At 35.7% G+C, this 25,978-nt stretch overlaps 1 protein-coding gene and 1 long non-coding RNA gene across 3 annotated transcripts in view; one reads left to right on the top strand and one right to left on the bottom strand.

Moving 5' to 3' along the window:
* Window positions 1–421: 421 nt before the first annotated feature.
* DEPDC1 (DEP domain containing 1) lies at window positions 422–25,189 on the bottom strand. Of its 2 annotated transcripts, XM_054495246.2 has the most exons (12): window positions 22,094–25,189; window positions 19,588–19,853; window positions 14,595–14,751; window positions 14,059–14,177; window positions 13,514–13,644; window positions 12,076–12,123; window positions 9,102–9,242; window positions 7,199–8,050; window positions 6,590–6,762; window positions 4,338–4,514; window positions 2,938–3,123; window positions 422–2,219 (listed from the first exon to the last, which is right to left on the bottom strand). In XM_054495246.2, exons 1-12 carry the CDS (start codon window positions 22,139–22,141, stop codon window positions 2,079–2,081), a joined length of 2,439 nt encoding a protein of 812 aa, XP_054351221.1. In that variant the 5' UTR covers window positions 22,142–25,189; the 3' UTR covers window positions 422–2,078. The 2 variants fall into 2 exon arrangements, with proteins under 2 accessions (XP_054351221.1, XP_054351228.1); XM_054495253.2 differs by lacking the exon at window positions 7,199–8,050.
* Window positions 21,850–25,978, top strand: part of LOC134738531 (uncharacterized) — a 143,212-nt gene continuing 139,083 nt past the window's right edge. The window contains exon 1 of the long non-coding RNA XR_010124286.1: window positions 21,850–21,913. This is a non-coding gene — a long non-coding RNA (uncharacterized LOC134738531). The remainder of the gene's footprint in view (window positions 21,914–25,978) is intronic.

Below are 25,978 nucleotides of genomic sequence, written 5' to 3'. Positions count from 1 at the left end.
TTTCATTCATGTCTGTCCAAAGCAACAGAAAGGACCACATTTTTGCTAAGATCTCTTCTAGTGCTATAATCCTAGGTGATTCTAGTAAAAGCTAATATTTATAGAGTGCTTATTCTATGCGATACACTGTGCTAACACTTTACATGCATTATCTTACTTAATCCTCGCAATCCTAAACAGAGGTACTATTATAATCTTCATTTTATAGATAACAAAACTAGGGCTTAGAGAAGTTAAGTAACTTGTCTGAGTTTACTAGCTAGTTAATAGCACAGTAGGATTCAAACCTGACTGGCAGAGTTTATGTTATTAAAGCATTGTACCATGTATTTTGTAATCTCAATTGCATGTACATTAATGCAAATGAAAGTTTCCTGCCTTTATTATTTATATATTTGTCAATAATACAAAAGCAAAATTATATTGTTACAAAACCCCAAATAATTTTAATCTCAATTTGCAACATAATCCACATTTTACATATCTATAAACAATAAAAGTTTTAGTATTCAAATGCCTTAGAAAGAATTAAATTTGGTCCAATAATTTAATAGCCAGGATAAAGTCATATTTATAATTTATAATTTTCTGTCCAGGTTTTTAATAAAAATCAGTAATGTTAAATGGAATACTATCATTTTATAGAGAAACAGTATGAAATTACATTGAGAAATGAGAATAGTCATTAAACATTAAGATTTTATTACAACCCAGGCATTATATATTTCTTTACACTTAAGGAATGGATATGAAACAATCTTGGAGTAAAAAATAGAAGGCAACTTGCTTCAAGTTTGTACCAAGTCAATGAAGCAGAAACCTGAAGAACCTTGTTTTAAGATGAGAGTCATTTATACTTGGCAGCCATTTTCTTCCAATGAAAAAATAAAGTCAATGTGCCATTATCTTGACACTTATAAAAATGTTGACATTTTTATAAGTTATCTTGACATTTATAAAAATGCTTTTTATAAAAAAAGCATTTAGGCCATTGATTCTCACAGTTGGCTGAATATTGGAATCATCTAGATTAAAAAAATACTAATCCCTATACAACATCCCCAAAATTCAGATTTAATTAGTATAAGTTAGGCCCTGGGCATATAGGCTGTTTTAAAACTCCTCGGGTGAGTCTAATGTGCACCAGTTTGAAAACCACTAGCTTAGAGACCTGTTCCATCATCATAGAAGTCACTCTTTAGCTGAATGATTCTATATGCCCTGATTTCAGTGGGTAGTGTTGTTATTTTAAGCATCTGATAGGTGTATCTCCCTTGATTAAAAAATAAATACCTTATGGAAGAGATTATATGTTTTATTTATCATTGTCTTCGCATGTCTGGAACAACGAAAGGCACATAGCAGTTGCTAAATAAATATATTTTGAATGAATATATGATTGCCTTATACTTCTTTTATATCCCCATCTTCTAATAGATTATGAAAACTAGAATTCAAAATATATATATTGAACAAATGAATGACTGAAGCAGTTGGGGATAATATTTAAGGCAAAACTAAATCTGATAAAATATACACATATTTTAAAAACACATACATATATATAAATAGATCAAAAGTGGAAAAAGAATATATAAAAGAGTGCAACATTTGGCAGCTGAGAATTATTTCATTGAGTTTTCAAATATTCTTCACATTCTTATACTTAGAAACAAAGAAGTAACCCCAAACAACTAATTCATTAGCTAATATCTCAGAACTTGCACATTTGCAGATAAATTTTCTTTTAAAAACAGAATTATAGTTTAATCCCTAACACAGCTCAGTTTTCAAAATTCAAGTAAATAAAATTTTAGCACACATCATGATAGCCTTACTGGATAGCTGTGTTAAAAACAAAAAGTATTTGGTATCATCTATTGTTATGTGCTCTCAATTGAGATCTAGTTAGTTTCCTAAGAGTCTCACATTGATAAACAACTATTTTGGCACTTCCTTACATAATGTGTTTATTTAGAAATACCTTATTAATGACAGACTTCTTTTTGAGTAGCTACATTCTCAGATATGGCTTCGTTTATCAAAGTTCCGCAAGTATTACATAATTTTTAATTCAGTTAGTATCTTAGACTACGGAACTTTGGTTTTCTTAAAATCAGCATTGGTTGCTTGATTGTAGGTTTGTCACCAAAAAGTGCTGCTTCACTCTCCATGGTTGGAAATCTTTTCTGATATATCAAAGGATATTCCTTCTGAAACTTAAGAATGAGGTGAGAAATTAGAAGGTATTTAACATTATTTCCCAAGCTGAAGCAGTGTTCAACATTTTATAAGAATTCAGTGTCTTTCTCAAAGAAGTATTATAGAGATTAGTATCCTTTCATTTTATCCTTGCCTTTCCCTCTCTCTTCTCATGTGAATACTATAAGATCTCTTGGATCTCATTAACATTAACATTTTAGGATTCTTTCTCTTCCGATGTTAATTCTCCCCCTAAATTCCAGATCTTCTTTCCCACTGATAAAACCTATGAAGGGCATAGGCATCTAGTATTCATATTTCTTTCAGTGTCTCAGACTTGGAATTAGACGTGCCAAAATCATGTGACTACTGGGCTTTCAGAGCTAAAAATTCTAAAACATAGTGATAAGTCACTCAAAGATACATATCCATACCTTATAATTGCTTTCCCAGGCTAATCCAAACTATAATTATACAAAATACTAGTGAAAAAGGAGAGTATATATTATTATTGTTGGTATTATTTTAAAATTCAGGATAAAGAGCAAAATCAGGTAGGTACTCACATGTTTTAGGTTATTGCACATATACAAGACATCATAATATATAGTCTGTATACCTCAAACTTAAAATCTAAAATATTAAAATAAGAAAGTAGATTCTAAATGTTATTAACAACCAGGAACAGCACATTAGAAAATATTTACATGATTGAGAACTTGCTCATTCTCTTACCTGTTTTAGTTTTTTTCTCTTCTCCTTTAGAGGTAAACTCCTGTTTTTAATAATATTTTCTAGAAGTTCTGCAATTGCAGCTTGAGAGGTAGAAACTTTTTGCTCATCAAACTCCTGAGCACTAATCTGCTTACAGTATGAGTAAGTTGGCAAAGGAGCAAATAGACCATCTCCAGGATTTTCAATCTGTAGTGAACAAAATGATATAACTGTTAATTCTGGTCATGTTCTTATATGATAAAGTATTCTTTTGATGGGATCTAGCACCTATTAATTTACCACCAATCAAACATTCAGCACATTAAAAAAACTATGTATTATGCAGTACAGATGTGTAAGTCAGTAGGTTCTAAACCCCAGCTCCATAATCTACTTGGTTTGTAACATTCAACAATGTATTTAACTTTTCTTGGTCTGTTTCTTCATCATTAAAATGGAAATTACATAAGAAAATGTATAGAAAGGGCTCAGCACACAATAAGCATTAAATAAAGACAGGTATTATAATTATTACCGTTAACTATGGATTTTATTCTTTTAACTATAAAATAACAATCTAAGTGTTATTCTAATTCATCTTAAGACTTTAATGTTCTGATAGTGCAGGTAGTAGATGATCATGATGCATATTTACTGAAATGAAATATTTTTAGTTTTCATGTATTTTTTTTTTTGAGGCCTAGGGTCATAGGCAGAGCTTCTAACATCTTCTGATAAGAGAAAGAAATTCTAGGAGATAGTTATAATTATAAGCCAGGGCAATATTAGAATGGTATGTATGGGAAAAATATAAACATGTGTTGGGCAGCCAAAGACAGAATACAGTAGATATCTGTTATTTTGGCTGCACAGTATTCCTTCTTTTAATAGTTCCTTCCCATTTTACCCCCTTCTAATAGTCTCCTTCTTTTAATAGTTCCTTCCCATTTTACCCCTCTACCTTCACCTTTTGTGAAGAATAAATTCTCCTTTAATTTGTGTAGAACCAATCAGAGTAAGGCCCTATCTCCGTCCTACTCACTCTTAACAACCTAAATGATGCATATTTAACCTCAACTAGGCTAAGAGTCTACATCTAGAGCTTTTAAACTGGAGATGGAGGAATGGCTCTTTTTCCTTCGAATTGCAAATGTAAGGCTCTAACTCATGAACTTCAATTAGCCACATTCCTCATCATGGGAAGGAGCCATTGTCAAACACAGGATCAACACAGAAATAAGAGATGGAGGGATGGAAAGAGTCATATAGCTATTTGAGTCCCAGATTCTGTCTACATTCCTGACTTTTAGAGGTTGTTTATGGGAGCTGATAAAGTCTCCCTTTTTGATTAAGCTACTTTGAGATGAGTTTGCCACTTGCAACTGACTATTGCAGAGAATTTTAAGACTCACAATACTTACATGTCCCTTTTTTAAGTAGTCAAGATGTTTTTCCACTGCAGTCTGTAAGTAAGAGGGTACTTGAAGAATTTCCTGATGATGATCCATTAAGAAAGAAACTAATCTTCCAGCAAGAAGCTCATCAAGATCCACTTCTTCAGCACAGCATAACACACATCGAGAAAAGGTATGTATCATCTAGAAAAATATTAAAAGATGTGAATTTAAAAAGCTAAGGTTGCATACAAACTAGAATATCAGTAATTTCCAGGTAGCATTATGTCAAGTATTGGGAAAAAGTGATAAGCAGCCCTCAGTTTAAAAATGAGGACAATGATTTATACAGTTAGAAATGTAAGAATTTGATTATACATAAATCCTTTTTAAAGTTTTTCCATGGCTGAGCATGGTGGTTCATGCCTGTAATCTAAGCACTTTGGGAGGCTGAGGTGAGAGGCTCACTTGAGGCAAGGAGTTCGAAGCCAGCCTAGGCAACATAGTGAAACCCTATACCTACAAAGAAATAAAAAACTAGCCAGGCATGATGGTGCACGCCTGTGGTTCCAGCTACTTGGGAGAGTGAGGCAGAAGGATTTCTTGAGCCCAGGAATTCCAGGGTGCAATGAGCTGTAATCACACCACTGTACTCCAGCCTGTGTAACAGAGCATCATCCTGTGTAACCAGAAAAAAAAAAAAAAGTATATCCTCAATGTAATTCCCAAGAATTATAAAAGGCTTTGGTTTTTCTACAATTTTGTCACAATTTTATCAGTAAACACCATAGGTTCTATTAATACCACATATATATGTTGCTTAAGCTTAAAGATTGTCAGAGAACAATAACTAATTACATTAAATGAATCCCACAGAAAAACACAAACCAGGAGAATGTGTAACACATAGAACACTTCTATTCATAAGTGGTTGCAAAGCTGATGCCATTTAGCTTTTGAAATGCTGGAAAATAGTTTTTAAAAATGTTTATTCTGTCAGTCTTTAGACAGCAATTTAAAACACACATTTTTCAATTCCATCTTATGGGATCTTCAAATCCTGGGATAAAATTGATTACTCTCACTTATTACTCTCGTTACTCTCACTTATATCTGTGCAACCCTCTAAGTGTAACACACACACACACCTCATTCTAAAATACTTAGAAATCAGAATTGTTTTAAATATTTCACACATAGTAGATGATCAGAATATTTATAGAACTGATAGATTTTTAGTTTTATTCCTACACATCAGTCGGGGTTTCCTGTCTCCTTCCATGGCTCAGACCTCAGCCTTTTGCTCTTTCTTCACATTCTTAGCCTTGTAGAGCTCATCTCCTCTCATAGCTTCAAGTACTGTCCCTATGTAAATGACCAAAACAATTTGCATTCTCCCCTGATCTTTCTTCACCTGGCTCATGTTTCCAACTTTCTGTTGGACAAATTTCAATTTCTCTTGGAGGTCCTATGACTTCAAATCTTAAAAGTGCAAAACCAAAATTATCACCTTCCCAGTCATGTCTCTGAAAACATCTTCCTCTGTAAACTTCCTATGCTTTTTAATAGTGCTATAATTACTCAAGAATAATTCTTCTTCTTTATATTAGGTCTGTCATTGTTAAAGAACTATCTTTAATAATGAGTGGAAGAAAGCGTAACTCCGGATTAAATCGAAGTTGCATTTTGAGTAAGTGGTGACTTAAAAAAAAAGAGAGAGATTAAAGATACTATTTCAAGAGTTCATTTCCAATCAATTGTCTGCATATAAATGCCCTTGTCCTCATTTTCACAAGGAGCCTAAGGCTGTTTGGCAATAGTGCTTCCCAACTTCTTGTCCACAATGACCTAGTTTTCCATTACTATATTCTCTGAAACACTGACTTACTGTATTAAGTTCCATTAGTTCTCTGCGTCCACAGTTAGTCTCCTTAAGCTTTCAACAGTACCTACATTTCCTCTTCCTTATCCACCAAACAGAATTGGCACAAGGCAACATAACGTGGTCTGACTTGTCAATCACTATGAAGTGATTCAGGATGAATGAGCAGGCAAAGTCCTTAGTCAAGATTAACACCAGCATGTGAAAGTATAACACAGTGTGCACAAAAGATTAATACACCAAAATTCTGCTGCTAGGAAAGGTTAAAGAGCCTTTCCAACCTAAGAATCTAGCACTTTAAGACTAAGACATCACTTGAGTAGTACTTTTACGTAGTTTGGTTTTGTTATTTTGGTTTATGAATCAGACTTATTCTTTCCATAAGAAATCAACTTACCAGTGATCTCATACCCATTGCATCATGAAGTTTGGGCATATCAACATTTTGACTCATTCGGGAAATCATACGCATTAAAAGTTGAAGCTTTCTACGATTTGGTGGGGGAAGTAACAAACAACATAACTGTAGAGCATCGATGGCAACCCTCTCTAAATGAGGTTGCAGCAAACCTAGAATACAAAAATACCCCCCCAAAAAATCATCAATGACACTAGTTGCTTTCATACTACCAGTATATACAGCTATATAAAGAAGGTAAAATAATATCTTAGTATTTCATTTCTTTTAACTATTTCTAGAAATTACATTCCTCTAAAGCATGGTAAGATTCTCATTATTTTCTTTACAACTTATTTCTAAGTATTAAAATTCTTCACTTATTACAAATAAAGTGACTCAGAATAAATGAAATTGCAAAAAAGAAAATAAGTGCTTTAGGTAAATAGAATAAATCTTGGTTATGTCACAGACAAAAGTCTTTTATAATAATTCCTCTTGGAGGAAAAAAAATTAAGCAACTTCAAGGAAGAAAAGCCAGGTAAGCAAAACACAGAGTTAGTAAACACTAAAAGTTAATATTGCATGCATTGAAAGCAACAGCCTTACTTTGTGTGCCAGTCAACATAGAAGAAGCTGGAAGTAAAGAATTTTCTGAAAGTTCTATTGTACTTTTGCAGAGTCTTTTATTGATTGTGGCACTAGACTCTCCGAGTTCACTTTCCATAGCTGTTTGCACACTTGTGCTGCCTTGTCCAACATTTGGTTTCATGATAATTTCAGCCACTGGTGTATTGATATAACTATTCCTTCTTGTACTACTTCTTAAAAGCAAACTCTGAGACCTACAAAGCTGTTTTGACTTGCATTTCCCATTACACAACTCCTCTTGGTCTTGAACAGTCAAAGTAGAGGTTCTCTTAAAACCAGCACTGAATGGCTTTTGAATATTTTCCTCTGAATGAAGATTCAACAGGAATTCCTGTTTGGGCTTAGACTCTAAAAACAGTTTATTATTTTGTCCTTCTATGTTCGGAAAAGATTGATGAAAGACACTGGATGCCTCTTTACTTGAATTCCCTGACACATCTACAATTCCTTCCAAAGAACAGCACCTTGGTTTGCTGTTAGAGGATAGATCATGCATACTACTTAACCCTATTAAATTATGACAACTTCCTCCCATTATGTCATTAGCACTCACTCTTCTGTTTCTTAAATTAACTAGCTGCATTTTCTTAGCACATCTTTCTTGAAATCCTGGAATGCTTATCTGTAGTCTCTCAGTAGAATCTGATTCTTCTTTGTTTTTTTCTCTATGAAGCAGACTGAGAAGAAGGCACTCAGTTGATTTGAAGGAATTCAAATTGTTTAAGTGAAGGAATTTTGAAGACTGTGGATCATCTTGGATTTTATGTATCCCACTGGATCTATCTGAAACTGTGATGTAGCCACAAACAACTACCAGGAAATGAAACAAAAATTAAGATGCAACTGTATGACAGTGGACAAAAATAAAACAAAAACAATAGTAAAGTTAAAAAATAAAGCATTACTATAGTATATATTGTTAGTATAGTATACACAGTAGTTGTTTAATTCAGAAGCCACTTAAATAGGACACATGCAACATTCGGTTACAAACGTGCAAGACAGATGAGTGGTTTTCCCACTTGTAATATAACTTTAAAAAATTATTTCAACAGCCTACTTAAATGGATTGAGCCAGAATACGTTTAAAAAATCTGTTCTTAGTCTGCAAGTACTAGAAACCTCATAAATATAAGATAATTGTGGTATAATAAAATACATATATTTGATCTTTGTCCTTGGTACCTGGTATGGAGCTCCTAAAATCCTTGAAATTTCCTGAATGATAGAAGTCTTTGGTTACTCATAACAAGCCTATTTCAGCATATCTGAGTTCATGCTAAGGTAACTGAGGGCCGGCCATGGTTCAAATTTTCATCACCAACTACAACCTTGTGGGAGGAGAAAGGGGCTAGAGATTGAGTTCAATTGACAACAGTGGCCAACGATTTGGTCAGTCATGCCTTGGTAATTAAACTTCAATTAAAACTCTAAAACAGGCAGGCTGAGGGAGTTTCTAGGTTGGTGAACACATGGATGTGCTGGGATCACGGCATGACCAGAAAGGGTAGAGAAACTCTGTGCCACCCCCACCCTCATACCTTGTTCTGTGTAACTCTTCCATTTGGCTATTCTTGAGATCTAGCTTTTATAATAAACTAATAGTCATAGTTAGAGTGCTTTTCTGAGTTCTGTGAATCATTGTAGTGAATTATTGAGTTTGGTAGGGGGTTGAGAGAAGTCCCGAATTGGTAGTTGGCTGGGTGGAAGTATGAGTAACCTGGGGACCTTATTTCACTGAATTTTAAAATAATTTGCAAGTTGCCACCTTCATATTTACCTATGGTTTTAGATTTTCTAAATTATAAGAAATTTGAAAACTTTAACAAAATGAACTAAAATCAGTAAAATCCATACATACCCAGAATGTTTACAAATAATTCGTAATATTCAAAAGTAAGTAGAGGTTCAGGGAGATCTAGAAAATAATCTGCAATTGTTCTGAATACATCTCGTTCAAATCCAACATAAGTTGGATTATTCATATCATTGCTTCTTGGCCCTAAGAAGTAGAAGGCAAGAGAAAAGGTAAAGTATATTTTAATTTAAATACAATTTTTAAACATAGAAAGTATAAAATCTGTATTTCACGAAGGAGCTAGGTTTAACAACAAATTCTGCCACAGTTAAAAAATTTAAAGGGGATATCTCATTCTTCCTCATTATCTTTCCACTAGAAGCAGTCAATTGCTAGTATTTTGTTTTATTTTAACATTTTTATACCTGAAAAATCATACATAAAGGAAAATTTTAATATCATTTTAAAAGCATTAGGGAAGCTTAGTTTAATAAGATTTTATTGTAATTCATTTTGTAAAGGAAAGAATATTTGGACAACACAAATAATTCCTTCAAATTGTCTTTTTGTAAATTTACATTTTCATGAATATATTTTGTCTAACATGACGCATAGCCTTAATGAATTTAAATAATATCTTTACATTGTTGTTTCTTAAGCTTGACACAACTATTGAAATAATCATACCTACTCATTTGTGTTTTCCTCAAAAATAAGATCTGATCTCATTTTATAGATAAGAAAACTGAGGCTGGGAGTACCTTGCCCAAGATGAAAAAGACTCTGGTAGCAAAGTTTGAATTAGAAGTTAGAGCAGTGTAAAATAAGAGCAAGGCTCAGGACTTTTAAAGCTACAACATTTAAAGTGTGGTTCATGGATTATATCACAGAATCATCCAGTGTGCCTATTAAAAATACAAAGTCCTCTATGGAGACCATAATCCATGAAGGTGGGGCCAGAAATTTACTGACCTAGAAATGTTTGCTTCTGGTTCACTAATTGAGTGTTTTCCAAACACTAACCTGAGAACCTTCACTATAATAATCTTCTGGAGGCATATATATATATATTTTTTAAAGATTCCTGACCTACAGAATCTCTGGAGAGTCTCTTTAGTGACTGTGGTATGCATCTAGGTTTTAGAGCCATTATACTATCTTTCAAGTTAAAATGTTTCTCTTCCCAAGTCCAAATAATATTTCTTACTTCTGTTTCCAAACTTTTGTATGGACACACAAATGTGCACACACTGAAAAAGAATTAAAGAAAACAATTCACACATACACACACTCTTAACAACAGAGCAAAGTAGATATTTTTCTAAGGACATAAGAAATAGTATGTGGAATAAAAGATTTGATAATCATTAGAAAGTTCTCTAAGACAGAAGCTACATGTTTATAGGAATTAAAAATATTAAAAATATAGAATTTATAGAGAATCTAGGTTTGAGCTCTAGCTCCTTTGCACTAAAAGAAGATACTCTAAGCTTTGGTTTTCTCTGTTGGGAAAATTGGGATGGTATACTGAATACTAATTCCTACGTCTCACAGAATTACTCTGGGGGGATCGAATAACAAAGTAAGTCTTAACTCTGCCTGTGGCTAAATACATTGTTGCTAATTTGGAATCCAGTAAGTTATATAATTGGTATCATTTAGGTATTACATAGACTGAAAAGAGAAGGAGGACAGAATCCCTAAAGACCAGATGTCAGACAAATCCCTGTCAGTATGCCTATCTGAATTCCTAACCATGAGCAAAGGAATGAAAGAGAAGAATAGCTAACTATACTTGGAAAGTAGAAAGACAAATTCAAGTCTTAAGTCCATAAGAAAGATTTTAATCTTAATTTGATAAAATGTTTCTGTAAATGTATTTATTGCTATTTATTCAATGCCATTTTATCATATTGACACCCAGTGGACAGCAAAGGAATATAAAGTTACCCTGAACATTAATAAAACCCTATTAGCATTTAGAAAATGCTAATTTTGTATGAACTAGAAAATTATACTTGTAACTAAAACTATTAAAACATAATTTAGCTTTTGATGATTTAGCTTATATCTTTGTACATTTAAAAAATTAACTTTGAAAGCAATTAGGATTTTGTATTCATACTAGGGTTTTATGTTACAAAAATCAATGATCACTGATCACTATGAAAAAGCTCGATCAATTAAATGCTAAAAAAAATTTCTGGATTAGTGACTGATAAGGTTTGGATCTGTCCTCACCCAAATCTCATGCCAAATTGGTAATCCCCAGTGTTGGAGGTGGGGCCTGGTGGGAGGTGATTGAATCATGGGCGTGTATTTCCCCTTTGGTGCTGTTCTTGTGATACTGAGTGAGTTATCACAAGATCTGGTTGTTTAAAAGTGTGTACCACCTCCGCACACAACCTTCCTCCTGCTCCAGCCATGTAAGACATGCCTGCTTCCCCTCCACCTTCTCTGCCATGACTGTAAGTTGTAAGTTTCCTGAGGCCTCCTCGGCCATGTTTCCTATATAGCTTGTGGAACCATGAGCCAATTAAACCTCTTTGCTTTATAAATGACCCAGTCTTAAGTATTTCTTTATAGCAGCACGAGAACAAACTAATACAATGACAGATAATCTTCTTTTTCATAACATAAAGTCACATTAATATAGCTAGTATTCTATGCTTCTACACGATAGAAATCCCGAGGAGTTCAAGCCATTTGAACTCTGAGCCTCACTGAGGCAATTAGTGTGGATTTCACTTAAAAAATCCTTTGAGATCCTCTAGGCTATGACTTTATAATATATGTGAACTAAACCATAAATAATATGCTTGAATTAAAAAATCGCCACCTTTCTAAACAGAAAAAGTTAAGGGCTCCATAATGTAATAAATTCCACTAGATTTTCATTTATATATCAAGAGAAATGATATACTTTAATTTTATCAGGACTTTATTAAATTTCCTTGGTTCTTGTTAAATGCTATCAATATAACACACACACACACACACACACACATACACACACACACACATATATTTAACTTACAATTTGCTAGGCACTTCATGGCAGATAATACCCAGTGAGGGAGGTCATCTACACAAAAAGAAAAACATTACTAAGTAAACCATACATTTTTTATGACAGTATATTTTAAAATATCACACTTAGGTGCAATTATATATATGTATATACACATACACATACATGTTACATTTGTATATGTGTGTATTACCAGGATTAAAAAGTATTATATGTTTAATAAGACACAGGATCAAGTCAATATTTTAAAATAGAAAAAGTCTGAAAAAATTATAGAGATTCTGAGTTTGATTCATATTACATACAACAATTAAATACTGCCAAATTGAGAATTATTTTGAGGGAGTGTTTAGATATAAACTCCACATTCATTTTTATCTACTATCACTATCTTTTCTTCATCCCTGTTTCTATTCTGCCTATTGCTATGCTATTTGAATATTACTGATTTGGGTGAGACCTATGATTGAAATGAATTGTATCTCATTGTTATGCTGCTTTTATAGTCAAGTTTGCTTAAAATCTTTCAAGTGCCACTAAATAAAATATGTTCCATAGAAATCTAGCATTTTTTTTACACAGAGTTACAAAGAATAGAAATCTTAAATGAGGGAATACACTGTTAACCATATTATTTTAGGTAATGGAAGAAGGGACTGGTCTACAGCCACATACATATGCCACATAGCAAACTCATCAGTTTTAACATTTACTTTTTGCTCCTACAATTAAAAACTCAAAGTTCTTGCCCATAGAAAGAAAACCAAAGTAATATATGTCAGTTAATTCCACAGCCAGAAACTTCTCATAAAAACATTAGCTACAATTTTGAGAGATTTATGGATACCTTTCTCATAATCTAAGTTTTCTAATACATCTATCTAGCTTGAATTATTTCCCTGATGTTTGTATCTAAATCTGAAATCAATCAACTATATAAATATATAAAACAAAAAAGCCGTCCCTTTAGAATCCTCATCTTGAAAGTCTGCGCTTATTTTGTTGTGTTATTACAGTTTTGTATATATGTTTGACTCCTGTTAATGTGTACATAACTACTCATGTAAGCCTCATGAGAGTATGGACCATTTCTATCTTACTTATCATTAATCCTTAGCACAATGTCTGACGTGTTGGAGGCCCTCAACAAAAATGTGCTTAATCAAAACGTTTCTTATATTTGTATACCTTTTGGATGCTTAACTTTGTCATTTTTTAAAATACCATGCATGAATTTATCTTAGCAGATAAAATATTTCTTATACTAGCATGAATAATACTCACTTAAAAATTATTCCACTGTTATTACTAAAGAACTTATGATAGCCCCTCTGATGCTCCATGAAAGTATTCTACTTTCAACATTTGGGTCTCTCTTTACACTACTATAGCTGCAACCTTGTTGGCAAGTTTTTAAAAGTCCAATTATTTTATTAATACCAACCTGATTTGTTTTGTAGTATAACTACTCCATGTTTACTTGTATTGGCCATGTTGTACATTATATATTGGGGAATTACTTGTTTTGGATTTATGACTTCTTCTAGGGATGGCACACCTAAAATGGTTTGCAGGCTAAATAGAAGAAAGAATATTAACTTTTTTTCTTCATAAATAGATAGATTATACATATGAATATGACTAGTAAACAAAGCCATCAGAATATTTTATTTTTCTTAACCAAATTTCTAAGACTTATATTTAATATCCCCTTTCAAATATATTTATCTCAATAATCTTAAAAGGATTCCAATATATATCCCAAACTACGGCCACAATGTTGATTCAAAGAAAAGGTGAATCATACCAAAACATTCAATTTCTACTCTACTAGAGCTATAACAAGAGTATTTATTTAAAAACACATACACAGGTTGCGTTCTAACTTTCAGAATTAATCTGTTCTGATTCATTTGCATATTTTGATGAAAATGTCAAATTAATAATCAGAACACTTCAGGAACTTCATTAAAGCTTAATTTATCTTACTAGATCAGAATAACATATCTCCAAACTTCTTCAACATCTTCCTGGCTTAGTTCTCTATTATCAATTGCATTTTCTTGATCTTCATTGATTATTTCATGCTTTATTTTCTCGCCATTTTCCTGAAAAAAGGATTATTTTGGTTTAATCTGTTATGCTCAAATTTTTTAAATATTGAAAGCAACAATAATTCTATTACTATCAGTCCATTGTGGAGCTATAAAGTGTCTCCCAAAGAAATAATGTAACATGGTAATGGAGTTTTTAATTTTGCAGTTGTCCCTACCACCCTCAAATTAATTTAAACCAAAACACACTTAAACTATATAACTGCTGTTTTCAATTATGTTTCACTACCATTTTTATTATTCTTTCTATGGGTTACAAACAATTTTATATATACATATTTAGAATGTAATGTAGGTTAGGAGGTTTCAGTTCTGGCTTTAAATATTAAAGAATCATTTACTTTTAATGATTCTATTATTGAGTACATCATAATTATATTTAAACTAGTAATTAGTAAAAGAATGTGTTACCTGAGATAAATGTAATCCATGCCTTTTAGGAGTTCTACGAGATAAGTTTCGTAATTTAAAAATGCTATCTTTGTCTTTGGAAAAGTTCTCTACGTTGTTTTTTCTCAATTCTAGATGCCTTCGTGGTAGAGTTTTAAGTGGCGAAGTTGCAGGAAATCTGGTTTAAAAACAATAAGCAATTAAATAATGTGAGATTAGAAACAAACTTTTAGAGCCTATTTATTTTAAAATTCACACAAAGAGCCTGATTTATTAATACTACCAAGTAATAAAGATTCTAGACAAATAAATTTTCCCATTAAACCTTTAAAAAAATAGGTTCCTTTTTTCTTTAGTATATTGTATATATTTTAACTTTATTTCTGGATAATTCAGGGTTATTATTAGGGTCAATTCTGGTAGGGGGTATTGCTTACACACAAAATCGCTCTAGAATGCTACATTTTCTAAATTTCTTTGATGAGTTATCTACTTTGTATATTCCCTCTTTTGTTTGTGTTTGTCCTAATTTCTGGAACTTAGTTTCTGTTGCTTCTTTTGATTGTAATGTTTTGGCCTCCTTTTATTTTAATATAAAATACTTCAAAGATATAATAAAACAATACCCATGTATGTAACTGGCAACCAATGCAATTGTTGACATTTTGCCAGACTTCTCCTTTAATTTTTTTAAACTTTTATTTTAAGTTCAGGGGTACATGTGCAGGTTTCTCACATAGGTAAATTTGTGTTGTGGAGGTTTGTTGTACAGATTATTTCATCACCCAAGTATTAAGTCTAGTACCCATTAGTCATTCTTCCTGAACCTCTCCCTCCTCACACCTTCCATTGTCCAATAGGCCCCAGTGTCTATTGTTCCCCTCTATGTGTCCATGTGTTCTCATCAGTTCGCTCCCACTTGTAAGTGAGAGCATGTGGTATTCAGTTTTCTGTTCCTTTGTTAGTTTGCCTCCACCTCCCTCTATGTTCCTGCAAAGTACATGATCTCAAGTCTTTTTTATGGCTGCATACTATTCCATGGTGTATATGTACACATTTTCTTTATCCAGTATACCACTGAGGGACATTCAGGTTGACTCTTTGTCTTTGCTATTGTGAATAGTGCTGCAATGAACAACATGTACATGTGTCTTCATGACAGAATGATTTATATTCCTTAGGGTATATACCTAGTAATGGGATTGTTAGGTTAAATGGTAGTTCTGGTTTTAGGATTTTAATGAATCACTATACTGTTGTCCACAACTCATATGGAACCAAAAAAAGAGCCCAAATAGCCAAGGCTATCCTAAGAAAAAAGAACAAAGCTGGAGGCATCATGCTACCAGAATTCAAACTATACTACAGGCCTGCAGTAACCAAAACAGAATGGTACTGGTATAAAAACCGACACATAGACTAATGAAACAGAATACAGAGCCCAGAAATAAGGCCATGCACCTACAACCATCTGATCTTCAGCAAAGCTGACAAAAACAAGCAATGGGGGAAATGATTTCCTATTTAACAAATAGTGCTGGGATAACTGGTAAGTTACATGCAGAAGATTGAAATGGGACCGCTTCCTTACACCATATACAAAAATTAACTCAACATGGATTAAAGAGTTAAGTGTAAAACCCAAAACTATAAAAAACCTGGAAGAAAACCTAGGCAATATCATTCTGGACATTAGAATGGGCAAAGATTTCATGATGAAGATGCTAAAAGCAATTGCAACAAAAGCAAAAATTGACAAATGGGATGTAGTTAGATGAAAGAGCTACACAGCAAAAGAAAACTATCAATGGAGTCAACAAACAACCTATGGAATGGGAGAAAATTTTTGCGAACTATGAATCTGACAAAGGTCTAGTATCCAGCATTTACAAGGAACTTAAATTTAAAAGCAACTCCATTAAAAAGGGGGCAAAGGACATGAACTGACACTTTTCAAAAGAAGACATATATGCGGCCAACAAGCATATGAAAAAAGTTCAATATTACTGATTGGAGAAATGTAAATCAAAACCATAATGAGATACCATCTCACACCAGTCAGAATGGACACTATTAAAAAATAAAAAAATAACAGGTGCTGGCAAGGTTGCAGAGAAAATGGAATGTTTATACACTGTTGGTGGGAGTGTAAATAACTCCTTTTTTTAAAAAAATGAAATTCTTTGCTCATTCATATTTCCTTCTTCCTAAGGGAGAGTAAAATATACACTTACAGTTTCATAAAATAAACCTATAGTTGTATTTCTTTTCCATGCTTTTGTACTTTCAATAAATGTATATAAACAATATGTGGTTTGGTGTTTTTTCACTTTATCATATCTTTTACTATATATCAATTTTTTTTTCTTCTCCGAGTTTCACTCTGTCACCCAGGATGGAGTGCAGTGGTGTGATCACGGCTGACTACAGTCTCAACCTCCCGGGCTCGGCCTCCCAAGTAGATGAGACCACAGGCACATGCCACCATGCCTGGCTAATTAATTTTTTTTTTTTTTTTTTGTAGAGACAGGGTCTCCCTATGTTATCCAGACTGGTCTTGAATTCCTGGGTTCAAGTGATCCTCCCGTCTTGGCCTCCAAAAGTGCTGGGATTACAGGTGTGAGCCACCCTGCCTGGCCCCATACATCAAATTTATTCAAAAAGTTTGTAGTGACCTCAAAAGTTTGAAGACCTCAGAAGTTTGACCTTGGTCTTCAAAATTCTCTTAGACTTTTACCAAATGAATTTTAGAATCTGCTTATCAAGTTCCACAAAGAAACTATATTGAAGTTTTGAATGAAAATGCACTGAATTTCTATTTCAATTTGGGAGGAATTGACTTGTATATACATGTACTAAGTATTTTCATTCATGAACAGGGTATCTTTCTCCATTTATTCTATTTAATACAATTTAATACTTTTCTCCAATAAGGTCTTACACATTTTTGGTAAACTTTATTTTTACATACTTTATAGTTTTGTTACCATTGTAAAAGACTAGGAGAGGCCGGGCACGGTGGCTCATGCCTGTAATCCCAGCACTTTGGAAGGTCAAGGTGGGTGGATCCCTTGAGCTCAGGAGTTTGAGACCAGCCTGGGCAACATAGTGAAACCCCGTGTCCACAAAAAATACAAAAATTAGCTGGGCGTGGTAGTGTGTGCCTGTAGTCCCCACTACTTTGGAGGCTGAGGTGGGAGGACAGCTTGAGCCCAGGAGGCAGAAAAGACTAGTGGCAGAGAGACTAGTTGAGGATTTATGTAGAAATCCAGGTAAAACAAAAGCAAAACAAATAAAGAGAAATCCAGGTAAGAATTATAGCCTAACAAAAAGAAGATTCATCTTGGAGAGAGATGTGTACAGATCAGAGAACTACTTACGGAGCACAATAGACTAAATCATATTTAAAGGAGAAGAAAGGGAAAGAATCAAGGCAACTATAGTGAAGGCAATGCCATTTATTCAGATAGGAAACCTAAGAAGACAAAATTTAGCTTAGAGGGTGATAGTCATTTTTCTATATGGTATATTTGAAGTGCCTTTCCAGGAGGCAGATGAAAACAAAACGGGCCGAAAGCTCAGGAAAGATATTTCAGGAGAGGCCTGAAAGTCTTAAAAAAAGTAGGTGAAGACATGGCATGACATTGCCTAGGGAGAAGGTCAAGTAAGGACAAGGGCAGGAACTTGAAGATGGGCAACTTAAAGGATGAGCAGCAGTAAAGGAGCCCACAAAGATAACTGGGGAGTAGTTAAGAGAGGAAAGATTTGTAGAGTGCTATACAAAATGGATTATTCATATGATTGTTATTGTAGTTTACTTGTATGACATAAATCATTTTTGGTACATAGGAAACAATAAATCCTTAGACATTGAATTTGAAAAGTACCTAATGTTGTAGAAAAAAAAAGCATGGACATTAGATTCCACAGGCCTAGTTTAATGGCTATATAACAAAGAACCATAGGTCATAAGAGAAAAAGCAATTATGCTGACCTGTGGGAGTCAGAAAAGCTCTACAGAAGAGGCTATAAAGGAGCTGAGATTAAAAGAAATGTATAAGTTTACTAGCCTGACAAATGTGTACAGTGTCTCACAGTGGAAAAACATTTCAGGCAGACAGAACAAGATTTGTTGAAGCATGGTCTCAGTTTCCCCATCTGTTAAAAGGGGTTAATACCTACCCTGCTTGGCTACTATAGCAATTAAGTGAGAACACATATGTAAATCATCAAACAGAGTTTCTGTTATATCTTAACTGCTTAATAAATATTCTCTTTAACCTGTGGTATATTTCTTCTGTTATCATTGTTATTTTTTGAGACAGAGTCTTGCTCTGTCCCCCAAGCTGGAGTGCAGTGGCACAATCTCAGCTCACTGCAACCTCCACCTCCCAGGCTTAAGCAGTTCTCGTGCCTCCGTCTCAGGTGTGTGCTACTACACCCAACTCCTTTTTTGTATTTTTAGTAGAGACGAGGTTTCACCATGTTAGCCAGGCTGCTCTCAAACTCCTAGCCTCAAGTTGATCTGCCCACCTCAGCCTCCCAAAGTGCTGGGATTACAGGCATGAGCCACTTTACCTGGCCCTATTATTTGTCTGTTGTTATGTAAGATTTGCTATTATCCTATTACATGTATTCTTAAATTAAATTATATGTTTGAAGAGAAGGATCTGTGAACTTATAATCCAGAAACTATGCAACTAAAGGTCAGTAATATGTCCTTAAAATGTTATAAAGTGTTCAGAATATGCGGAAGTGATAATATCTCACTATTTCCCTTCCAATTCCCTACTTTATTATATATGCTATCTAACACTTAAAAACTTTAAATTTTGTAGCAATTAACTTTCACATTACAATTTTTCTAAATGATTTTAGTTGAACTAACAGCATTAATAGTTTTCCAAACAAATATAACTTCTTTGAAGAAGCTGCTGTTATAGTAAAAGTATAATATAAGTAGAGATAAAACTTTACAGTAATTCAGTTTTACAGTTACATATCTGTTCATTACCTGAAGAGCTGGTTGTTATCATCAACATTTTCTGATCCCCACCTCCCTTTGATATCTTCAATTACATGATTCTTAAGAAATTTCCTCAACAGTTGGATAGTCTGTTGCCTTGTAACTTCAGGACCAAAATTGCTATTATTTCTTAATAGGTCATAAAGCCAATCCACTGCTTCTCCTGCTGTGAAACAATTGCCATATTTTTTAAAGTGTTGTCTGTGTTTTCTCAGAGGCATTCCTGCTCGAAAAGATGTGGTAACTTCATTCCACTGTAAAAAGAAGGAAAATATTTTTAAAAAATTGAAGAAAAATTAAATCTCATATTGATTTGAAGTACATTAGGTAAAGACAATTCTTTAATTCACATCTGATTACATCATAAAAATTCTTGAAGAATCATTCATCTTATTTGTGCCATATAAAATTTTATATCTGGCCGGGCACGGTGGTTCACGCCTGTAATCCCAGCACCTTGGGAGGCAGAGGTGGGTGGATCACCAGAGGTCGGGAGTTCGATACCAGCCTGACTAATATGGAGAAACGCCATCTCTACTAAAAATACAAAATTAGCTGGGCATAGTGGCGCATGCCTATAATCTCAGCTACTCGGGAGGCTGAGTCAGGAGAAACACTTGAACCTGGGAGGCGGAGGTTGCAGTGAGCTGAGACTGCGCCATTGCACTCTAGCCTTGGCAACAAAAGCAAAATTCAGTCTCAAAAAAAAAAAAATTTATATCTTACACTGCTTTCTTTTTATTAATTCTAGTGCTGTAGTAATATTTTTATGTAATAGCTTTTTTATTAGAAGAACTTCATTGGCTGATCTAAGATCCTTATTTAAGATCCTGAGCTTATTTAAGAAACCTAGAAATAAGGAAGAACTACAATCAATAGAGAAAACATTCATCCCTGTTTTTTACCTCAATTAATATTAATGTTGGTAGCACTGTGCTTCACATTCATTATTTCACTTTAATTACCCCAATTCTTTGAATAGGTACTATTAATTTCTCATTTTTCACATAAGGAAAATAAAGTAGAGAGATTAATAAAATGACCAAGGTCACACAGCTAAGTGATGAACTTAGGCATTCAAACCCAGGTGTGATTGACTCTAGAAACTGATACTGAGCTGCTCACTCTGTACTGGCCTGAGGACACAGTAATAAAACTGACAGAAAGGGTCTCTGTACTAAGGGAGATTACAGAATGGCTTTCCTGAGATGCAGTACAGGGTAGTGGTTTTAAGAACAGGCTCTGGAGTTAGACTAGTAGGGCTGGTTTCCCAGCTCTAGCTCTACCACTATTGTTTATGACTTTTGGGGCCTATCTTCAATCTCTATGCCTCAATCTCCTTAACCACAAAACAGGGACAAAAGGACCTAACGAATGGGCTTATTGGAATGATAAAATGATGTAATATATGTGAAGTACTAGTAAGCATTCAGTGCATGTTTTCTTTTTCAGCGTGCTTATACTACTTTCATCTAATGGGTTTTAAATAATGTGGCAGGACTACCTGATTGAGGTTCCTTCCTGTCCTAAATTCTATCCTTCATATTGGTAAATATAGCCAATCCATGTAAGATCGCCATACCGGGAAGATCGGAATTCTAGCTCTGCCACTTGCTGTTGATGTGACTTTAGAAGGCATTTAACGTCTGTGAGCCTCAGTGTGCACACTGGTAAAGTAGGGCTAATAATACATGCTCGCCTGAAGGGCATTCCTAAGAGGAAAATGCTTGTTATTCTGCAGATCACAAGACACTTTCAAAAACAGCATCCTCCTGGGAAACCCCTTAAGGCGAGCATGTATTAGTAACCTTTACCAATGTGGAAACAGGCTCGCAGAAGGTAGGGGACTCACCTAACGTCACATAACCAGCACCACAGTAACCTACAGAACCGAAGACCCAACTGCACAAAACGCGTTAGGAGTGCTGTACGTGCAAATTCAGGGACCACCAGCAGTGGTTACTGCTGGGTACTCAGAAATACCGTTTTGAAACAGGCAGCTGTTATGCTAGTGCTATTCGGCCGGTACATCCTGCGTTAAATTCTATGGGTTCAATAAACAAAACTGCCACATTCGGGCTTGCCCCCCACCTAACCCTACAAAGCTTTGGACCTCATTCCCAACTATTCCCTAGTTCTGAGGCGGGTAGAAAATCAGGCGAGGTGCGCGGCCAAATCGGAATATTCTAAGACGCCCCCAGGGGACGCCGGCCACACCAGGCACAGGAGTCGCTCCTCATAGCGAGTCTGGTGCGGCCTACGCGCGGCGCTTCCTTTCGGATCTGAGGCCCAGACCCTCAAAATAGAGGGAGCGGTGAGTCTGGCAAGGGTCGCATACCCGCTACTTCTCCTCGCCAGCCTTTTCACTGAACCTAGGGATCCTGGGACTCATCCCTCCGACCGAGGTAAAACTGCGAACGGTCGAGGTAAAACTGCGAACAGTGGTGATTGCCGTCAGCCCGCTGACCGGTCCCGTCTATCCGAGCTGTCTTACCAGCTTGGTGGCCCGATAAGGCCCGGGAGGCACACCCCGACTCTCCATAGGTCTGTCAGCGCCCGGTGGCGTCCATGGCGGCGAAGGCGACACTCAGGCCCATCGGCCGGGGCAGTGGCGAGTCTCGGCACAACCGTTGGCCCCGCCGCCGATTTGAATAGCATAGAGGGCTGCGCGGATTGGCCGCGTCGCGCAGTAGCCGTGACGCCAGTGGCCGTGACGCCAGAGCCAGCCTCGGGAAGGAGTCGGCGAGGGCCGAGGAGGCTCGGCTGCGTCCTCGGGCTCCGGTAGCTGTTGCGGGCTGGGGTGGGCTGGGCTGGCCTGGGACCGCCTCTGTGGGACAGTCTCGGGTTTCCCTGGCGCTGTTTCTCCCTCCTGCCGTCTACGGCGAGGCGGAGTCACAGAGTCCTGTTTTCATGCTCAGAGGGAATGAGCTGTTTAGTTCCAAACGGAATTATTTGGAGTCCAGCCTTTGGTTTAAGGGAATTTGAAATTTGAAAAGACAAGAAAATACGGTTTTTCTGCCTGGCCCTACAGGATCTTCAGCAGTTAGCTTAGAAGGCAGAGCAACCTGACGGATATATGTTGCAGTTTCTCTCTCTGCTGTCTATCCTCTCTCTCAGCAGGGGCCATGATTCTCTGAAGTGCTAAAATGTAGGTTCAGAACCCCCTAATTGTGCAGTAAAATGGATCATTCAGAACCCCCCAGTTGGGTAATAAAATGGATTATAGGTAGACTTTCTTAAGTACATACAATGTGGGCTTGGGAAAGGTTGTGTACAACTTGTCAAATTGCTTCCCTTAAACTCTACCACTGTATAAGAATCTTGGTTATGTTTGGATCGTGATTACACACTTAAAATTTCACTGGGATCTTAGAAAATAAATCTTCAACAGAAGTCAATTTTCAAATGACAAAAACTACATTCCGAGAGTTGAAGAGACTTACTCAGTCTTAGGTCTCCTTGGCAAAGCACAGACTTCATGCTTTTAATAAATACCCTGTCACCAGTCTGAAACTATTTGATGCTGAGAATCCCTTAGTACAGTGGGAGATTGCTTGAGTGATTTGAAGCTGTGGAAGAATTCACTTGGAAATTAAATAGCAGTTTAAGAGGATAGGATGCAGTAAAAAGGAGATAAAGGAAAATGTTCAGGGAGTGGTAGTGTAGGTCTGTGGAGTTTTCCTTAATTTGGGTTATTTAGGCAGAAACACATCTATTTTCTACCAGGACCAGTGGGTAGGAATTTTCAAAACACACTTGGTAAACAGGAACAATCTACTCAATTTTCCACTTATGTTAAGGAAAAGTAAAATGATTGATGTTACAAAATAATGTTAATTGTTTCTTACCTGGCTTTATGATACATTGTCCCAGGATTTTCCTTCTTCTTTTCTTTTTCCTTTTAGAAGGAAATGGAGATGAGACTGTGGAAGCCAAAATTTGTTTTTCCCAGCTCCCCAAGTTGAAAATCATCTCACATACGGCCTTTGATATAAGTAGCCACAGCTTAATAGTACCTTAATAATCCACTGTGGCTGTGGATTCACTCTGCACCATCCACTTTCACATTTATAGTGTCTTTAGATTATAAAATATTCAAAAGTTAGGTTTTTGTTAAATGTGAGTGGTCTGAGTTTCTTTAAGGTAACTTTGCATACCTTTGCTCTTAACAATTATTCATTGATTGCATAGTTTAAATCTTGGAAGTCATTTTATTTCCTCTCATTACCAATTCTGTGAGAGTCACTTTATCATCCTTTTCCTAATTCTCCTGCATTAGAATTTCTCAGAGTGGGTTACAAACTACATGTTTTAGAATTTCCTGCAATACCTGTTAAAATGCTGATTCCTGGGATTCCCCAAATCCTGATTAGGGGTGTATGTGTGTATGTGTGTGTGTGTGTGTGTGTGTGTGTGTCATGGGAGGGAAAGTACAGGGTAAATGTGTAGGGTTGGAGGAGCCTGGATCTCTGAAGACTGTGCAGCTGAGATGCTGTAATGCCCATAAACTGACTGGCTGTGGACTTATATATGAAAGAAATATGAGCCTCTGTTAATTTACTCTTCTAGCTGAACCTAACCTAATCTACTCATTGTGATACAATGAGTATCACAAAAGAAAATGAGCTCTCTTCTTTTGTCTGCCACCATGTGAGATGTGCCTTTCACCTTCTGCTGTGATCGTAAGGTGTCCCAAGCCACACAGAACTTAATTCAGGTAGCTGTAGAGATAATGGTGGATGGGAGGCAGGACTAGATTGCAGCTCCCACTTGGATGGAAAGAGCAGAGTGTGGAGGCTTGCATTGTGAACTTTAGCTCCAGAATGACTGCAGGAATAAATCAGGAAATCTGAGAGAATTGATAGACCATCTGAAGGAGGCAGATTGCTCCTGCAGGACCCGGAAGACACCCCAAATACTGTGCTGGCTGGTATCCATGACTCAGAGACCCACAGACAGTTCACATCACACGACTCTGTGCAGACAATCCCCAGTACCAGCCCAGAGCCTGGTAGACTTGCTGGGTGGCTAGATCCAGAGGAGATAACAGTCATTACATCTCGGCTTTCAGGAAGCCACATCCCTAGGAAAAGGGGGAAAGCACTACATCAAGGGAACACTCCATGGGCCAAAAGAATCTGAACCACAGCCTTGAGCCCTAGGCCTTCCCTATGACAGAGCCTACCCAAATGAGAAGGAATCAGAAAACCAACTCTGGTAATATGACAAAACAAGGTTCTTTAACACCCCCCCCAAAATCACACTAGCTCACCAGCAATGGATCCAAAACAAGAAGAAATCCCTGATTTACCTGAAAAAGAATTCAGAAGGTTTGTTATTAAGCTAATCAGGGCGATCCAGAGAAAGGCCAAGCACAATTTAAGGAAATCCAAAAAATGATACAAGAAATGAGGGGAGAAATTTTCAATGAAATAGATAGCATAATTAAAAAACAATAAAAACTTCAGGAAACGATGGACACACTTATAGAATGCAAAATGCTCTGGAAAGTCTCAGCAATAGAATTGAACAAGCAGATGAAAGAACTTCAGAGCTCAAAGACAAGGTTTTTGAATTAACCCAATCCAACTAAGACAAAAAAAAAAAGGAATAAGAAAGTATGAACAAAGCCTCCAAGAAGTCTGGGATTATGTTAAATAACCAAATCTAAGAATAATTGGCATTTCTGAGGAAGAAGAGAAATCTAAAAGTTTGGAAAACATATTTGGGGGAATAATCAAGGGAAACTTCCCTGGCCTTGCTAGAGACCTAGACATCCAAATACAAGAAACTCAAAGAACACCTGGGAAATTCATCACAAAAAGATCATCACCTAGTCACATTATCATCAGATTATCTAAAGTTAAGATGAAAGAAAGAATCTTAAGAGCTGTGAGACAAAAGACCAGGTAACCTGTGAAGAAAAACCTATCAGATCAACAGCAGATTTCTCAGCAGAAACCCTATAAGCTAGAAGGGATTGGGGCCTTATATTCGGCCTCCTCAAACAAAACAATTATCAGCCAAGAATTTTGTATCCAGTGAAACTAAGCTTCATAAATGAAGGAAAGATACAGTGTTTTTCAGACAATCAAATGCTGAGAGAATTTGCCACTACCAATCCAGCACTATAAGAACTGCTAAAAAGACCTCTAAACCTTGAAACAAATCCTGGCAACACATCAAAACAGAACCTGTTTAAAGCATAAATCTCACAGGACCTATAAAACAAAAATACAATTAAAAAATAAAAACAAAAAACTAAGGTATACAGGCAGTGAATAGCATGATGAATGGAATGGAACCTCACATCTCAATACTAACGTCGAATGTAAATGGCCTAAATGCTCCACTGGAAAAATACGGAATTGCAGAATGG

This window comes from Pongo pygmaeus, chromosome 1, assembly GCF_028885625.2.
Source record: "Pongo pygmaeus isolate AG05252 chromosome 1, NHGRI_mPonPyg2-v2.0_pri, whole genome shotgun sequence".
Taxonomy (NCBI): Eukaryota; Metazoa; Chordata; class Mammalia; order Primates; family Hominidae; genus Pongo; species Pongo pygmaeus.
This window is presented reverse-complemented; position numbering and strand designations above follow the sequence as displayed.

Bases quoted from the DNA above. Each gene is read 5' to 3' on its own strand.
- DEPDC1 (XM_054495246.2), bottom strand. From the start codon at position 22,141: ATGGAGAGTCGGGGTGTGCCTCCCGGGCCTTATCGGGCCACCAAGCTG. The intron at 12,124-13,513 runs GTTGGTATTAAT...CTTTTTGTGTAG, and splicing joins TATACTACAAAACAAATCAG to ATGACCTCCCTCACTGGGTA. The intron at 4,515-6,589 runs GTAAGTTGATTT...ATATTTTTCTAG, and splicing joins CAATGGGTATGAGATCACTG to ATGATACATACCTTTTCTCG.